Genomic DNA, 15,619 nt, shown 5'->3' with positions numbered 1-15,619 from the left:
GAGAATTTAATTTTTATTGGAATTAATTACTGTCTGGGACAGGATAACAGTGACAAGGATGCAACAGCAAAATGGATCTCTGTTAGAATCTGTCTCCTGTTATTAGCTTCTTCCTGAAGCGCTATTTAAAGCCCTAAGCAGCATGGTTTGTTTGGGGTTTTTTTTAACCATTTGGCTTTGTCTGCAATGCTTCCCAATGCATGGTCCTGAAATAGCAGGTGGATGAGAGATGTCTAGCTAACACCCTTTCCAAGTATAAAGCAGTGGATGTGAATAGTATTCTGGCACTCCCTTTTAACTGCACACTTACTCGCTGAGCAGTGTCTTTGAGCCACCTGCTTCCCTTCGCTACCAACACTTGTTCCTAAGGGTGTGTTCCTGTTCCCTGAAGCAGCAAATCACAAAGGGGTACCTAGCAGAAACATCTCCCACAAAGTAAGCACTTAATGGGAATGATGTTCTGGTATTCCCTTGTTCCTAAAGAGCTATTTTAAACCACCAAGCAGTGTGGTTTTGTTTTTCTTTTAACCTCTCAGCTTCGTCTCCATTGCTTCCTAATGTGTTTTCCCTGAAATAGCAGGTAAACAGTGATATCTAGCTAACACAATTTCCAAATACAAAGCAGTGGATGGGAATATTGTTCTGGCATTCCCTTTTCACTGTACGCTGTTCAAAGCTCTAAGCAATGCCTTTGAGCTACTGTCTTCCCTTTGCCTAATGCTCCTTTCTCGCCAAAGCTGGGAGGTAAAAACCAAACAAATACACTGCTTAGTGCTCTAAGTTGTGTATACTGAATAGGCAATTTTGTCATTTCTACTTTGTCAGAGATGTTTCTGATAGATGCACCTTTTCAATCTGTTGCTCTGGGGAAGGAGCAGAGAAATGAGCTTTAAGCAAAGGGAAGAGGTATCTGGAAGACTCTGCTTAGCGCTCTAAACAGCATACAGCCACTAGGAAATGCCAGAACAGTATTTTCATCAAGTGCTTTATATTTGGAAAGTGGTTTATGCAGCTAGACCTCTTCTACCTGCCATTTCAGGACCATGCTTTGGGAAGCATTGGAGAATCATCATAGAATCATAGAATTGGCTGGGTTGGAAGGGACCTCAGAGATCATCAAGTCCAACCCTTGATCCACTACCGCTGCAGTTACCAGACCATGGCACTGAGTGCCACATCCAGTCTCTTTATAAATATCTCCAGGGACGGAGAATCCACTACTTCCCTGGGCAGCCCATTCCAATGCCTGATCATTCTCTCCGTAAAGAAATTCTTTCTAATGTCCAACCTAAACTTCCCCTGGCACAACTTAAGACCGTGCCCTCTTGTCTTGTTGAAAGTCGTCTAGGAAAAGAGACCAACCCGGTTGTAGGGGAAGTTTAGGTTGGATATTAGAAAGAATTTCTTTACGGAGAGGGTGATCAGGCATTGGAATGGGCTGCCCAGTGAAGGAGTGGATTCTCCGTCCCTGGGGAGGAGCTGAGAGGTTAAAAAAACAAAACAAAACAAAACTGCCTACTGCTTTTAAGAGTGCTTTAGGAACGAGGGAATACAAGGACATGAGTCCCATCAACTGCTTGCTTCGTGGGTTTTTTGCTAGATATGCCTTTTGTATCTGCTGTTTCAGGGAACACACCCCAGGTAGGAGCTTCTGGAGCTAAAGGGAGCTGGTAGCTGAAGGCACTGCTTAGGGCTTTGAATATTGTACACCAAAAAAGGGAATGCCAGAACAGTATTCCCATCCACTGCTTTATATTTGGAAAGTGTGTTAGTTAGATATCCCTTTTCTACATGCTGTTTCAGGGGCCATGCATTAGGAAGCATTTGAGATGAAGCTGAGAGGTAAAAAAAATCCCAACAAACAAATCACAGGGCCAGAACCCTGGCTTCCAGGTGACTGCCATTTTCCCCTTACGCAGGGTCAGATATCCAGAATGGGCCAGTGACCAAGGGGCTGGACGTTTGAATTTTTAGGTGCTAAGGTAAGCTCTAAGTTCCAGTGTTTGTTTGGTTTTGGAACGGGTGGCAGTAGAACCAAACCAGACCATAACAGGCCTTTTATTCCCTCACCTCTTTTCTATATCATTTGCACATGGTTTTACAAGATCTATATGAGCCCTTTACCTTTCAATGTCCTCCTAAAATACTCTCCTGATTCCACCTTGTGTCTTATTTTGTTTCATTTCCATTCTTGGTAGTTCCCTGCAGTTCCCTGACAACACCACTAAGCACATGAAATCACAGGTTAATAAAATTAATAAGCCTAGCAATATTACTACTACAAATAATTGCTTTAACCATGTGAATTTAGGGAGCCATTAAGTTAAGTGTATCAAAATATGTTTTGAGTGATAAACTTTCAACTTCCCACTATTAACTCCTAGGGTTCCTTTCATAGTGGTGTCATTTCCCCTGAAATCAACCGGTGTAACTCGCTCAAACCATTGAGCTGGTTACTTTTGCAATTTGTAGGACGTATATGTTCTCCTCACAAAGAAAATGTATTGTTACGGACCGTGACACCAGCCGACTCCCAACACCTTACTCATTTGTTGAACTAAGCCAGCACAAAAATGTTGTCCCCAGCCACTGAGATCTTGGAACATGGCCTCCTCTTCTTTCCCATAGCCACGTTCAGAATTTAGATCAACTCCATCTAGCTTACCATCAGGGACAAGAGCCTTTATTTGAGATGTGTTTCCAGCACCTTCTTTGACTGCTCAGCCACAGGGTTATTTTTAATTTCCTGTTCAGTGTTACCTTTCTGATGTCCTCTACAGTGCATGATGGCACCTTTCACTGGCAACTTGATGGCTTCTAATAGATGCACAATCTTACTGCTGCTGTCTGTATACCAGGTGTCATCAGTGTCTTCCAGTGGTTCTTCCTTTAGGTCTGGCTGACTGAATACACTGTTTCAATAGTTTCAATACAGTCATGAGTTACAGGTTCTTTTGTGGCACCACTGACAGAAGATGCTGGATTCACATTGTTAGTAGTGACAGTTTCCACACCATCTTGTTCATCCAAGAACAAGAACTCCAGACATTATTTTACCATTTTTGGATCAGGTGTCCAGGTCTCAGTTCTTGCTGGCCTCCTGAGATCTCAAATCCAAGATACATGATTCGTTTCTGTATCAGCTGGGCTTTCTGTTGAGAAACTCAATACCCACTTAGTCCCAGAAAGTTTAACAAACTTACAGTCCAGAATGGTGCATGTCCAAAAAATCAGCTACTGGGGGGAACTGGCATGAGAGAAGGCAAGTGCAGGGGCTGGTGATGGTGGCTGGAGTAGGACCACAGATCCCAGCCGGTGTATCTGGTGCTGACAATGGTACAGGTGTCTGTGTGCTCTCTACCCTTGAGTTTTATTTAAATGGGAAGGGTAAGAAAGCACTGGGCCTGAAAGACTTCAACTCTTGGTCTAGATAGGCTCCTCTCCTCCAGAATATGAAATGGACATCTCACTGCAAATTCCTGACCTGTGGCAACATTACCCCTACTTGAATTTATTTTTTATTATTTTTGTTTGGGGTTTTTTTTTTCAAAAAAACAACCCTAGCAAAACAGCACATTTTCTTGCAATTATAACTTTTGATCTCTTTTTCAAAGTAGGAATCATAAAGCCTCCCTAGGTAAGACCCATTATTACTAGTTCTCACACTGTACCAGAAAAAGCCATTTCCATTAGGTTATACAGAACACATTTTTCAAAGGAGGAAATTCAAGGTTTTCAAATCCTGCATGCTCTGCCAGTGTCGTACTCTGGCAGTTTTTCCCTTCTCCCCAGGAGAAAATCCAGGATTTCTACCACATATCTCTTACCATGCTATTGCTTTATCCAGGTATACAGCTCACTATCATCTTACACAGATTTTTTTGGTAATTGCAGATTCCTGTGAAAACTAATGGGATTTATAAGATGCTCTCAGATTAGTCTGATAGAAATAGTGGAAGAAGCAAAGAAGCATAACGTATCACTCAGACCTCTCTTGACCATTTACATCTGCAAGAACAGAGAGATTAATTGCTGTCTTAACCTCAATGCCCCTTGAAAAAAAAAAAAACCAAAAAACAAACCCAGCACTTCTGGCCACAAAAAGAGTTACTGTCTAGCAGAAACTCAAAGTACCATTTGGCAACTAACCCTATTTCTAAAACAGGAAGTTTCACAAGATATTCAAAACCCTGTGGAACACCACGGGCTATACAGAAAATGGCTGGATAACAAATACAATGACACATGGAATAAGAAAGAAAAGACCTCAGAAGATAACCAGGAAGTAAAATAGACAGTACCCCTGGCAGTGAGACTTAGTCATGCTCTTGGGTGTCTAGATACAATCTCACCATGTCTGATGCCATGATGACAGGTTGTGCAAGGATTTCCATCTAGAAAGGGGAAAAAAGTGATCCACAGGTAACTTGCCTTTTATTTCACACCAGCTGCTGTGTTCACACATCTTCATATGGTATCATCTCTGCACCCAGAGACCTTCACTGCAACATTAACAAGGCAATTCAGACTGTTCTACTCATCCTTCTAGGCCAAGAGATACACGCCTCAGTTCACACAATAGCAGAACTACTGAGGTATGTTGGAACAAGTTGGATCGAGGTGCTGCCAAGCTGTTGGTACTCCTTAGCATTTGTTAAATCCTATAATATGTGCTGGCAGCAACAGGAAGCTCCTCTGCCTCAGACACCTTTCTGCTGCACAATATGCAGCATATCAAGTCTATACAGACTTGATACACATTTCACTGTGAGTGAAATCAATCCACAACCACTTCAGGCAGGTTGTGCTTACCCGCCCAGGCAAATACCAACCTGTCAACCCTCCAGAGGGCTCTCCTGCTCCATGGAGGTATGACAGCTTGCCTGGAAATCCCTTACCTTGAAGCTGCACTGTCCAATACTGAATACACCCGGAAGCACTGCTACATCTCAATTCTACCTTTATGTTTGTTGATAACAGCTCAAAGCATCCAGAAAGCACACACAAACTTCAGTTTTGCTTCTCATAATCCTCAGATATGTCAGCTCCCCAGCACCATGTCTTTCATATCATGTAACTCTTCACAAAAATTACTTTCTGGATAAGGAGGTATTTTGAGTCATTTCATAAATATGGAAAGAATGTCCATCTGCTAGCTGCATTTAACACCATGAGAGTACTCCAGCAAGTCATGGAAGTTTTCAGACTTCATGGAAAAGACCTCAGGCTGGAAAATGACCGATATTCCAAAAACATTCAGGTAAGTGCTGGAATAAAATACTGAAGCGAAACATCCTCATGGAGCAAGATGAAGTGGACAATTCTATTACTTACAATATCTGTAATGAAAAAAAAAAAGCAAAAACACAAATCTAGTTTAAAGCAGGAAAAATAATTTTAAATAGCATTTTCTCCAAAAAGCCACCATAACAAAACAATGCTTCTACCAGGTAAGAGTCATAGAACCATTTTGGTTGGAAAAGACCTTTAAGACAATAGAGTCCAACCATTAACCTAACTCTGCCAGTATGATGCAAAAGTAACACACCCACCTGTCTTTCAAACACCTCCAGGGATGGCTATTCAACCACCCCCCCTTGGCAGCCTGTTCCAGTGTTTGATAACCTTTTCAGTGAAGAAGTTCCTTCTAACATCCAAACTCCCTGGTGCAACTTGAGGCTATTTCCTTTTACCTTGCTGCTTGTTCCTAGGAAGATGAACACCCACCTTGCTACAACCTCCTTTCAGGTAGTTGTCAAGAGCAGTACGTATCCTCTCTGCTGCCTTTTCTCCAGATTAAAAAACACCAATTCCCAATGCCACTTCTAGTAAGACTTCTTCTCCAGGCCCTTCACCAGGTTTGTTGCCTTTCTCTGGACTTGTTCCAGAGCCTCAATGTCTTTATGGAAGTGAGGGGCCCAAAACTGAACACAGTATTTGAGGTGTGATCTCACCAGTGCCGAGTACAGGGGGTACAATAACCTCTCTCATCTTTTTAGTCACACTATTTCTGATACAATCCAAGATGTTCTTGGCCATCTCGGCACACTACTGGCTCATATTCAGCTGTTTGTTGACCAACAATCCCAGGTCTTCCATTGCTGTGCAGCTTTCCAGCCACTCTTCACAGCGTCACAGAATTACCTTGGTTGGAAAAGAACTTCAAGATCATTGAGTCCAACTGCTAACCTAACACTGACAAGTCCTTAACTAAGCCTAAGCACTATGTCTGTACATCTCTTAAATACTTTCAGGGATGGACTCCACCACTGCCCTGGGCAGCCTATTCCAATGCTTGATAACTCTTTCAGTGAAGAAATTCTTCCTAACATCCACCCTAAACCTCCCATGGTAAAACTTGAGGCCATCACCTCTTGTCCTATTGCTTGCAACTTCATTGAACAGATTGATCCCCACCTCTCTGCAACCTTCTTCAAGGTAGCTGTAGAAAGTGATAAGCCTCCCTTTTCTCTAGCTTAAACAACCCCAGCTCCCTCAGATACTCCAACCCCTTCATCAGCTCTGTTGCCCCTCTTTGGACATGCTCTAGTAGCAAAGTCTGCAGTGTTACGTGGAGTTGTTGTGAACAGAATGTAGTGACTTGGTATCACCTGCAAAATTACTGAGGTGCACTCAATCCCACTATCCAAAGATATTAAAAAAAACTGGCCCCAACACTGGGCCCTGAGGAACATCACTAGATTCAAATTTCATTCCTTTTAACTCTTTGGGATGGACCATATGGCAGGTTTTCTACTCAAGGAAGAAGACAGTATTTCCAGGAAAATGCTGTGGGAAACATTGTTGAAGGCTTTACTGAAGTCGAGGTAAACAATGTCCACAGCCTTTCCTTCATGCAGTAGACAGGTCACCTTGTCACAGGAGATCAGGCTGGCCAAACAGGACCTGCCTTTCCTGAACCCATGCTGGCTGGGCCTGATCCCCTGGTTGTCCAGCACATGTTAACACACTCAAGATTAACTGATCCATAATCTTTCCTGGTACTGAGGTCAGGCTGACAGACCTGTAGTTCCCTGGATGCTCCTTCCAGCCTTTCTTGTAGATGGGAGTCACTCTGGCAAGCCTACAGTTGTCTGGGATATTTACCCTGCTGGTAAATGCAGTGTGCACTTCTGCCAGCTCGTTCAGTACCCTTGGGTGGATCCTATCCAGCCCTACAGATCTGTGTATGTCTAACTGATGCAGCATCTGACAGGAGGCCTCTAATATTTAATTCTTTGAGTCTTTGAAGCATTACTGAAGAGTCTATGAAAGCCGATGCCAAAAAGGAAACACGCAATTTATAGGCCTATAATGCTGTATCCATGCCTTAGATCTTCCTTGGGAAATTCTTAGCATCTGCACCAAAACATAACATCAAACAGATGTTCTCAGAAAAAGCATCCAGAGTTATCAAAATAGGATACAGAACACTGCATAGACTTCTGCTATAAAGAACAAACGTTGCTTTCATAAAAATGATTTTGTTAATGGAATCAATTTGGTGCTGCAAGCAACTGAGAGAGAAAAAAAGCAAAGTAACATACCAGTAAATCCCAGTTTCTTTGCTAGAAACTAGGTGTTTTGTTTTAAGTTTTGCAAAAAAACCTTACCTCAGAACAGTAATATAAAATCATAACTTCAAAACAAAGACATCAAGAATATACCCAGGATTAGTCAGTCTTGGTATTCAACTTGATACTTAAACAGTCTGGTTTATTTTTTTTTTACTGTTTTGGTTTCTTCCCCAAACATCTAAGGCCTGAAGCTTACTGCTTAAAAATAGAAATATTATAAATCCTCAGGTTCAGTAAAAATAGCCAGGTTTCAAACAGACAAAAATGAAGACATGCTGTTCTGGTGAGGCTATAAGTATGGCAAAAATTCCTCCTTAACTGGAGCATGCAAGCAGAGCTGTAAGACTTACTGCACAATGCTTCTGTAGGGTTGACCTGTTGTCCAGCAAGGAGCTGCAGCAGTTTCTTGATATCTATGCGTGCCTCGGCCATGCTCTCCAGATCTCTGCCTTGACCAGAACTTTGACATCCATCCTCTGATGCTAAAAACGTAAGAACGCAACATTTTGTCAAAACATTATATGAAGTTTCAACACCTGTATCACATTATCAGATGTGCTAATCACTGAACAGTAGTCAAATGGGTTGTTTTTCAGAAATGGCAGTGGAAGGAGGGTAAAGCCCACTTTTCCTACAAAGTCCTCAAGGATACTGGAAGAGATTCCCCACACACACAAAAGACCCATCAGCTACTTTTCCTTTTCAATTTTCATTTGAAGACTTCAAAGTACTTGATGTTATTTTGTAAGGACTAACAAAAGGTAAGTACTGTTATCAGCGCCACACTTAAAAGATAAGCTCAGACAGACACAAGAGTCAACAAACATAGAAACTTACCCCAAGGAGGATTTCCCAAGTCTTTAAAATGTGTTGTTACAGATACTAAGTCAGTTTCTATTTTCAAGTTCATTTCTCCACGGAAGTTTGCTTCAATCACCTTCAATACAATCAATCTCAATTTTAGGCAAGTCTCTTTCACACTGCAGAATTACAGAATAAAGTGCACCTTTGTTTCAAATGTTAGCTTCCAGAAGCTCTTCAGTACCTTCAAAGCACAACTGTATTTTTTAACATCAATTGAACATATTAATATTCAGCTATAAAACACATTTCTCATAACTCCTGTATGAATTATCCTTGACCAACCTCTGGAATTATGAAAAGAAAGAAATTCAATTGTTCTCCATTACTTTTAGAACACATACTGCCTTTGGGAAGTTCACGTGACAAGGAAAAAGGCTTTAAAAAGAAGAGACTGAAGCTGGAGAAAAGCAAAGCTTTTCCATCCAGCTTTTCAACAAATGAAAAGGCACCTACACAGTCTGTACAACACACAGAAAATGGGATGCACCAACAGCTGATCTGCAGTTGCACCACTGCTTTCCAAGACTTAAAAACAGACAACAGCTGTACCAAAGTAGGAATTCCAGGACTTTGAAGTGCTAGATATCCCGGACAAGTACAGAAAGCTTCCAAATTCCATCATGACAAAGTGTCAGACCAGAAGGAAACTATTTTACACAAATCCCAAGCAGATCAGAGGATTCCTAACACACATTTAAGCACTTAAAATTATTGAGAATTCTTCTAATCAAAGAAATTAAGACACTCATATCACTAGCAGAATCTCCTACAGAATGGGAGATGCCCTCAGATGAATGCTCCCAAATGATGGTCAAGTACTACCTGGGAGACCTTTTAAGCCCTTTTTGCAGCCAGGATGCACCTAGCATAAATATTTAATTGTGACACTTGATGTTTTTGTTCTTGTAATGGTTTGAGGGGGGCAGGCTAAACTTTTTGGTACCAATATGAGGACCTCAAGAGAGGGTCTTTAGGCCCCTAAGGGATCCAGGAGGGGTGGCAGAGAAGGCTCAATATTGCATCCCATTTCCTGACATACTCTATAAATAAAGCCAAGAGGACCAGAAGCTTGACCTCTTTCCTGCTCTTATTTCTTGCTGTTACATTGCACTCAGAGGTTTTAGAGCTCCTGCTTTTCCATCAACTTGCCACATATTCAGTAGAATCCACATTCATGGATCCCTCTCCCAAGTCAGCCCTAATGCAGAGGACTCTTAGATATTAAGGTCAAGTTTTTGTGTGTACACACACACACACACATATTTTGTATATACTTATATATATTTGTTCCTCATGCCATGTGTTACTGCCCTTTCCCTGTTCAAGTAAACCTGTTCCAGTTTTAATTTCCAACCTTAAATTCTCTCTTCCTTACTCCCCTTTTATCTTCCCTTTAGGGGATCAGTAACAGAGAACAATTCTGTCTTGTTGTTTTTGGCTCACCCTGACCACTAAGCTGGCCAGCTGTAGAGGGCTTACTTCAAAAGAAACTCTATCAGCACTTCAGCAAGCCAGGAAAACCCACCATGTCAGGCACTGAAGCAAAAGCTAACAACAAGAAGCAATTAATAGGATTTTCTTTAAATACTACCTCAGTTTACCTGAAGTTCTAGTTTACCTGGACACATAACACAAGACTCACTTAATAGGCACTTCTTAAATGAAATCACCAGGCAAGTCTCCAGCTAGCTTCCTGAAGAAGTGCAATTTCTTACCAGCTACAAAGACTGGCCTGTAGCAACACAACCCTGTTCTTTAAATACTCAGTATAAAGTACTTTCTAGGAGGCCCAGGACAAGTCCTTCAGTGTAAATCTTAAAATAAATCCCATCATTCTCTTCAGCCCTTACAAAGTCTTCAGGTGCCTTTAGTTCAAATAAGATGTAGCACAGTGGCATGAGTTTGGGCAACAGGGAAACATGCTATGTCCAAGATAAAAAGAGGTTTGTATTATACATGCCTGAAGTGTCTTAACTTACAAGGGAATTGCTGAGGTTCTTCATTTTCTCCACAACAGTCTTCATTGTTTTCAGCACTGGTAGGTAAATACTGACCTAGGTAAATACAACATAAGAACCACATTCACGTAAATATTCACATGTGACTGAGATGTGATGCATTTATTTCTCCCTTCAATTCCATCTTACTTTGGATCCAGTTATGTATTAAGGATAACATTTAACTAAAAATCAGCATACAACTCAGAAACAGAGGAGCTCTTTACCATTACACCAACAGGCCATTGCTCCAGCAATTCTTTCAGACATATTACCCCATATATACCTCATATAACCCCCGTGTTAAAAATAATAGTAGAGACAGCTTTTTGGAGATCAAATTCTCAAGTGAACCCACATCTGTAGTACTGAGCAGTTATCAGTGCAATAGCCAAAAAGGAAAAGTACATTGTTGCCACAGTACTGTAGTAATTTCCGAAACTGCATCAGTGTAAATCTGCAATAACAGAATAAAATACATCAAGTTTCTACCATGTCATAACTCCTCAGAATTTAAATACTCTTAGCTATAGAGGTGGTAGACACCCATAACCTCAAAAAGGAGCACCTTTGCACAAAGACCTTTTCTTGCAACCCTAACAGAAGTCAAAAAGGATATAGAGAAAACATTTAAAAACCAGGAGGAAACAGATAAGTAAGATAAGCCGGTAAGCCATCACCTTCATAAAGAACAGATTATTTGGGCCACCTGGTACCTAAACAGCTGAAACAGTCTAAATCTGCATAATTTAGAGGTGCTCCTGCCTAAAGCAAGGCAACTCCTTTGCTTCTATCTCCACCATGAGTATCACAGCAACAACTGGTAACCTGCTCTATTTTTACATATTCTGGACTCTCTTGTCAAGATGGAAGCCATGTCCCAACCCTATCCAGACCTCTAGTCTCCAGCCTTCCCTCTTTCTTTTTACCTCCTCTCTAAAACCTCTCTACCTCTCTGTGGTAGGATATTCCACAGCAATAGCATTCTCATTGAAACACCCCCTTTCCATAGAGAAAACAAAAATGGATGCTTACATCGAAGTCTGGCACACTGGGCTCTCTGAAGTCATTCCACAATCTTCTGGGAATAACCCCCACAGGAATGTCATGTGTTACAATCCTACTGCTGCTTGACAAGGACGGCTTGAGGGAAAGAGAGGATGCTCTTGCAGTTAAAAACAAGACTTGGCTTGTGAGTGCAAATTTTTCAGACCCATTCTGGGAAATACGGTAACTGAGTACCCCACACACTCAGATCCATTTTTTAATAGGTTCTTATTTATACTATCCACTTTATCCTATTCATCCTATCTCACTTTTGAGTGAGAGATTGTGAATAATCAGTCATTAGTAATATATGCTATCTTTAGAGCTATATGCTATATGCTATCCTTAGAGCTGAAGAGGTGAATCAGTGCAGAGATGTTAAGAAAAAAGTTCAAAGACAGCAGTCTGAAAGGAACAACCAAAAGCTCAATAAAGAACCACAGAATACACTGAGACCTTCTTTGCCTAATGGCTTCAGTGAGAAAACAATAATCCACATGTGATTTAGAAAGCAAAGGAGTTGAAAAAAGTAAACAGAAAAAGGTGTTCCAAACACATAGCCTCCATCACTCCTTTCTTTTTTGGAAAATACAAAACTGGTTCTGCATGCTTACAACCAAGATGGCAGGAAAGACTAGTGAAATGGAAAATGGCATGATTTTTCTTTATTTAGTTTTATAGAATTAACACAAAAGACTACAAAAGCACTTATTTTTTTTAAGAGCTTTTTCTTAATAATGAAGATAAAAGTATGGCTGCACTTACTAGCTCCACAGCAACTCTCAGGCAAGGACAGTGTTTGTTGGTCAACTTGATCTTCACTGCCTTAGCACTCTGGGCAGTTTTTAATGCTCTCGAGAGGTTCTCAGGCATCAACTCTAAATAGATCTCATTGTGCTCTGCGGCTACTCCTTCCATCTGAAATTCATCGAAGAAATTCCCCTACAGTTTTTGAAAGTTGGGAAACAAAATAAAGCAGATTAAAAAAAAAGGGTAAGTTTTAGCTCTAAGACATTAAGCTTAGAAATGCATGTATACAATGGAAAGCTTTCCACCAGGTGGTATCACCTGCAAGAGCCAAGACAGCCCACATAAGCATTAAGGCCCCTTGCTTCAGGCTAAGCCTCTTAATTTCGGATCCCTCCCTAACATCTATCAGTCCTCAAAACAAGTACGGTGGGTGAGTTATGCTCTTATGCTTCCAGTTTTGGGGAGGACCTTGTGGGACAACCAAGGTAAAGGGGACACTTGCCAGAAACTCTAGGCCTGTGCAACTAAAGGACAGTCCTGGCAAAGAGTGTCTTCAGTGGCTGGAGGGGCATTGAGAAAACCACCGCATCACAGGTGACAAATACAAGCATACAATAAATGCCTTGAACACCAGACCCCAACACATGCTCTGTTTCTAAACAACACGCGGTTACTGAATTTCCCGAGGCTTACCTGGCACAGTTCACACCACATTCCGATGCCTCCGTTTGCTACTTTGTCGGAGAGGATGAAATACAGCCTGCTGGCAGTAAGGCGCAGGGTGCAGGTCTTGGCCAATTTGGCGATTGTGTTAATTACACCTGGCAGAAGAAGGGAGGCGTTACACCGGTGACCGCTTCACCTCTTCCCAGTGGGGAGGAGGGGAAAAGCTCAGTCTCTGAAAACACGGCGGGGGCAGCTGCGGAAACTCTCCAACACTTGGTGGCGAAGGGAAGCGCCTCACGCAGTTTCCCGCCGGGAAAGCCTTCTGGGCTCCGTAACAGCGCGGAGTCCTCTCTTCCCCTTCCCCGGGAAAGGAGGCCCCAGCCGCCAAGCAGCCATCCCCTGGCCCGCTCCAGCCCTTCTCCCCGCACTGCCATACTCACGGCTGAAGTGGTTGAGGGAGGCGAGATCCACGATCTTAGCCCGAAATCGCATGGCGGCACCTGGCCCGCCACCCGCTGCGTGCGGGGGCACTGCCTTCCGCTAGCGGCACGGCAGGACTCAGCCGGGACAGCGGAGCCGCCGGACGAAGGCCCAGGGGGAGAGCAGCGCCTGCAGCCGCCAGACGAAGGCCCAAGGGGAGAGCAGCTGAGGCCACGGCCGCGGGTGACGGGGAGGGGGAGATGGAGACGGAACCCGCCCTGTGAAGGAAGCGGCTCCCGCTCTGTCTCGGCCCGGCGGGCTCCGGGTGACTTCCGTCTGCCGCGCTGGAGGAGGGCGGAGCTGGGGCGGTAGAGTTGAGCTCGGGGCGGTGCCTCTCGGCGCCCTGGGACATCCCTGTAGATTCAGATGGCTGTATGGGTTCCTGGCCTGATGTTTCGAGAAATTCAACTCTAAGGGGTCTTTTACAGCAGAAGCCGTCAGGCTGTGCCCCTAGGCAGGGTACTGTGCCCAGCATAAAGCGATGGCGAGGGAGGAAAGCAACAGTTACCTGAGAGAGAACAGAGCTCTCTAGGGGTCCTCCCTGTTTCCCAGCTGTCCTGGTTTGGGCCAGGATAAAGGTGATTTTCTGTCTTGTACTTTTACTTTTAGCTAAGTCTCTTTAAGTAGTTGCACTTTCTGAAATTAACATCAAGTTTCTCAGACAGTGTGTGCTTCTAGGACTGATAACACTTGATGTTTATAGTTACTGCTAGAGACTGGTATGCAGAGCCAAGGACACTGCTCAGCTCTGAGGAAAACATTTTACCGTCCAGGAGGATAAAGAGGTCCCACCTGAGCCCTCCTTTGGGGAGGAACAGACAAGATAGATGCCAGAATTGACCAAACAGTGTATTCCATCCCATATACGTCACACTCAGTATAAATTTGAGGGATCACGAGGGCTAAGCCAGATTGCCAGACTTCTGGATTTCCTGATTTCCCTTCCTTCCCCCGGCATCCTGGAAGGATCCCGTCCATTCATCTGCCTGTGGTCCTAATCCGTGCCAGCCCATATCTGTGTGTTCCTGCCTCCAGTTCCCGACTGCTGCCGACTCCAGGAGTCCAGCCTGGACTTTCCCAGGGCTGCCCTACAGCCTCGGTGGTGACGTGAGAGTTATTGGGGGAAAAGGGGAAGGAATGTGGTTTCCATTTTCCTGTATATTTGTATATATTTAGTAATTTTTCCTATTTATCATTACTGGTTCATTAAAGCTGTGTAGTTTAGTTTCCAACCCATAAGTCTCTCTCCCTTATTCTCTCTCCTTTCTTTATCAAGGAGGAGAGATACTTTAATAGAGAGCGTCTGTTATTCGGTTTAATTGCCGGGCCAGTGTTAAACCGTGACACCAGCCTTAGCCAGGCAACTCCAGAAGGAGTTGGAGATGTCCAGAAGGACCTGGACAAACTGGAGAGGTGGGCCTGGATGAACCTCATGAGGTTCAACGAGACTAAGTGCTGCAGGGTCCTGTACCCGGGTCGGCAGAATCTGCATTATCAGTGCCGGCTGGGGGATGAAGTTTCAGGAAGCAGCAGAAAAGTACCTGGGGGTGGGTTGCTGGTGGATGAAAAGCTGGACATGAGCCAACAGTTGCCAGTTGCATCCTGGGCTGCATCAAAAGAAGTGTGGCCAGCAGATGAAGAGGAGATTCTGCCACTTTGCTCTGGTAAGACGTCACCTGGAGTATTGTATATGGCTCTTGACCCCTCAGTACAGGAAGGACACGGATCTGATGGAGTGGGTCCAGAGGAGGGCTACGGAAATTATCAGGGAGCTGGAATACCTCTGCTGCAAAGGCAGGCTGAGGAAGCTGGGGTTGGTCATACTGGAGAAAAGAAGGCTCTGAGGAGACCTAGTAGTGCCCTTCCAGTACTTGAAGGGGGCTACATGAAGGCTGGAGGTGGACTATTTATAAGGCTTGTAGTACTAACAGGACAAGGGGCAATGGTTTTAAATTAGAGAAAAGTAGATTGGATGTTAGGAAAAAATTCTTCACCATGACTGGTGGAAAAATAGAACAGGTTGCCCAGGCAGGTCGTTGAGGCCTCATGCCTGGAGATAATAAAGGTGAGGTTTGATGCTCTGAGCAACCTGAACTAGATGAAGGTGTCCCTGCTTACTGCAGGGGGGTTGGACTAGATGACCTTTATAGGTACCTTCCAACCCAAATTATTCCATGAATTCAGAAAGGACTGAGCAGCTGAAAATGTTCTAAGAAATGTCTTTTTTCAGACTGGGCA

The 15,619-nt window shown here is 43.4% G+C and overlaps 1 protein-coding gene across 1 annotated transcript; it reads right to left on the bottom strand.

The window, feature by feature from the left end:
- Nucleotides 1-3,154: 3,154 nt before the first annotated feature.
- HUS1 (HUS1 checkpoint clamp component) lies at nucleotides 3,155-13,682 on the bottom strand. The gene is made up of 8 exons (XM_030445170.1): nucleotides 13,342-13,682; nucleotides 12,929-13,056; nucleotides 12,251-12,427; nucleotides 11,474-11,581; nucleotides 10,421-10,495; nucleotides 8,415-8,514; nucleotides 7,928-8,059; nucleotides 3,155-5,339 (listed from the first exon to the last, which is right to left on the bottom strand). The coding sequence occupies exons 1-8, from the start codon at nucleotides 13,391-13,393 to the stop codon at nucleotides 5,257-5,259; spliced, it is 855 nt and encodes a 284-aa protein (XP_030301030.1). The 5' UTR covers nucleotides 13,394-13,682; the 3' UTR covers nucleotides 3,155-5,256.
- Nucleotides 13,683-15,619: the final 1,937 nt, after the last annotated feature.

Source organism: Calypte anna, chromosome 2, assembly GCF_003957555.1.
Source record: "Calypte anna isolate BGI_N300 chromosome 2, bCalAnn1_v1.p, whole genome shotgun sequence".
Classification (NCBI taxonomy): domain Eukaryota; kingdom Metazoa; phylum Chordata; class Aves; order Apodiformes; family Trochilidae; genus Calypte; species Calypte anna.
Note: the sequence above shows the minus strand (reverse complement) of the source record. Positions and strands in the feature narration are given on the sequence as shown.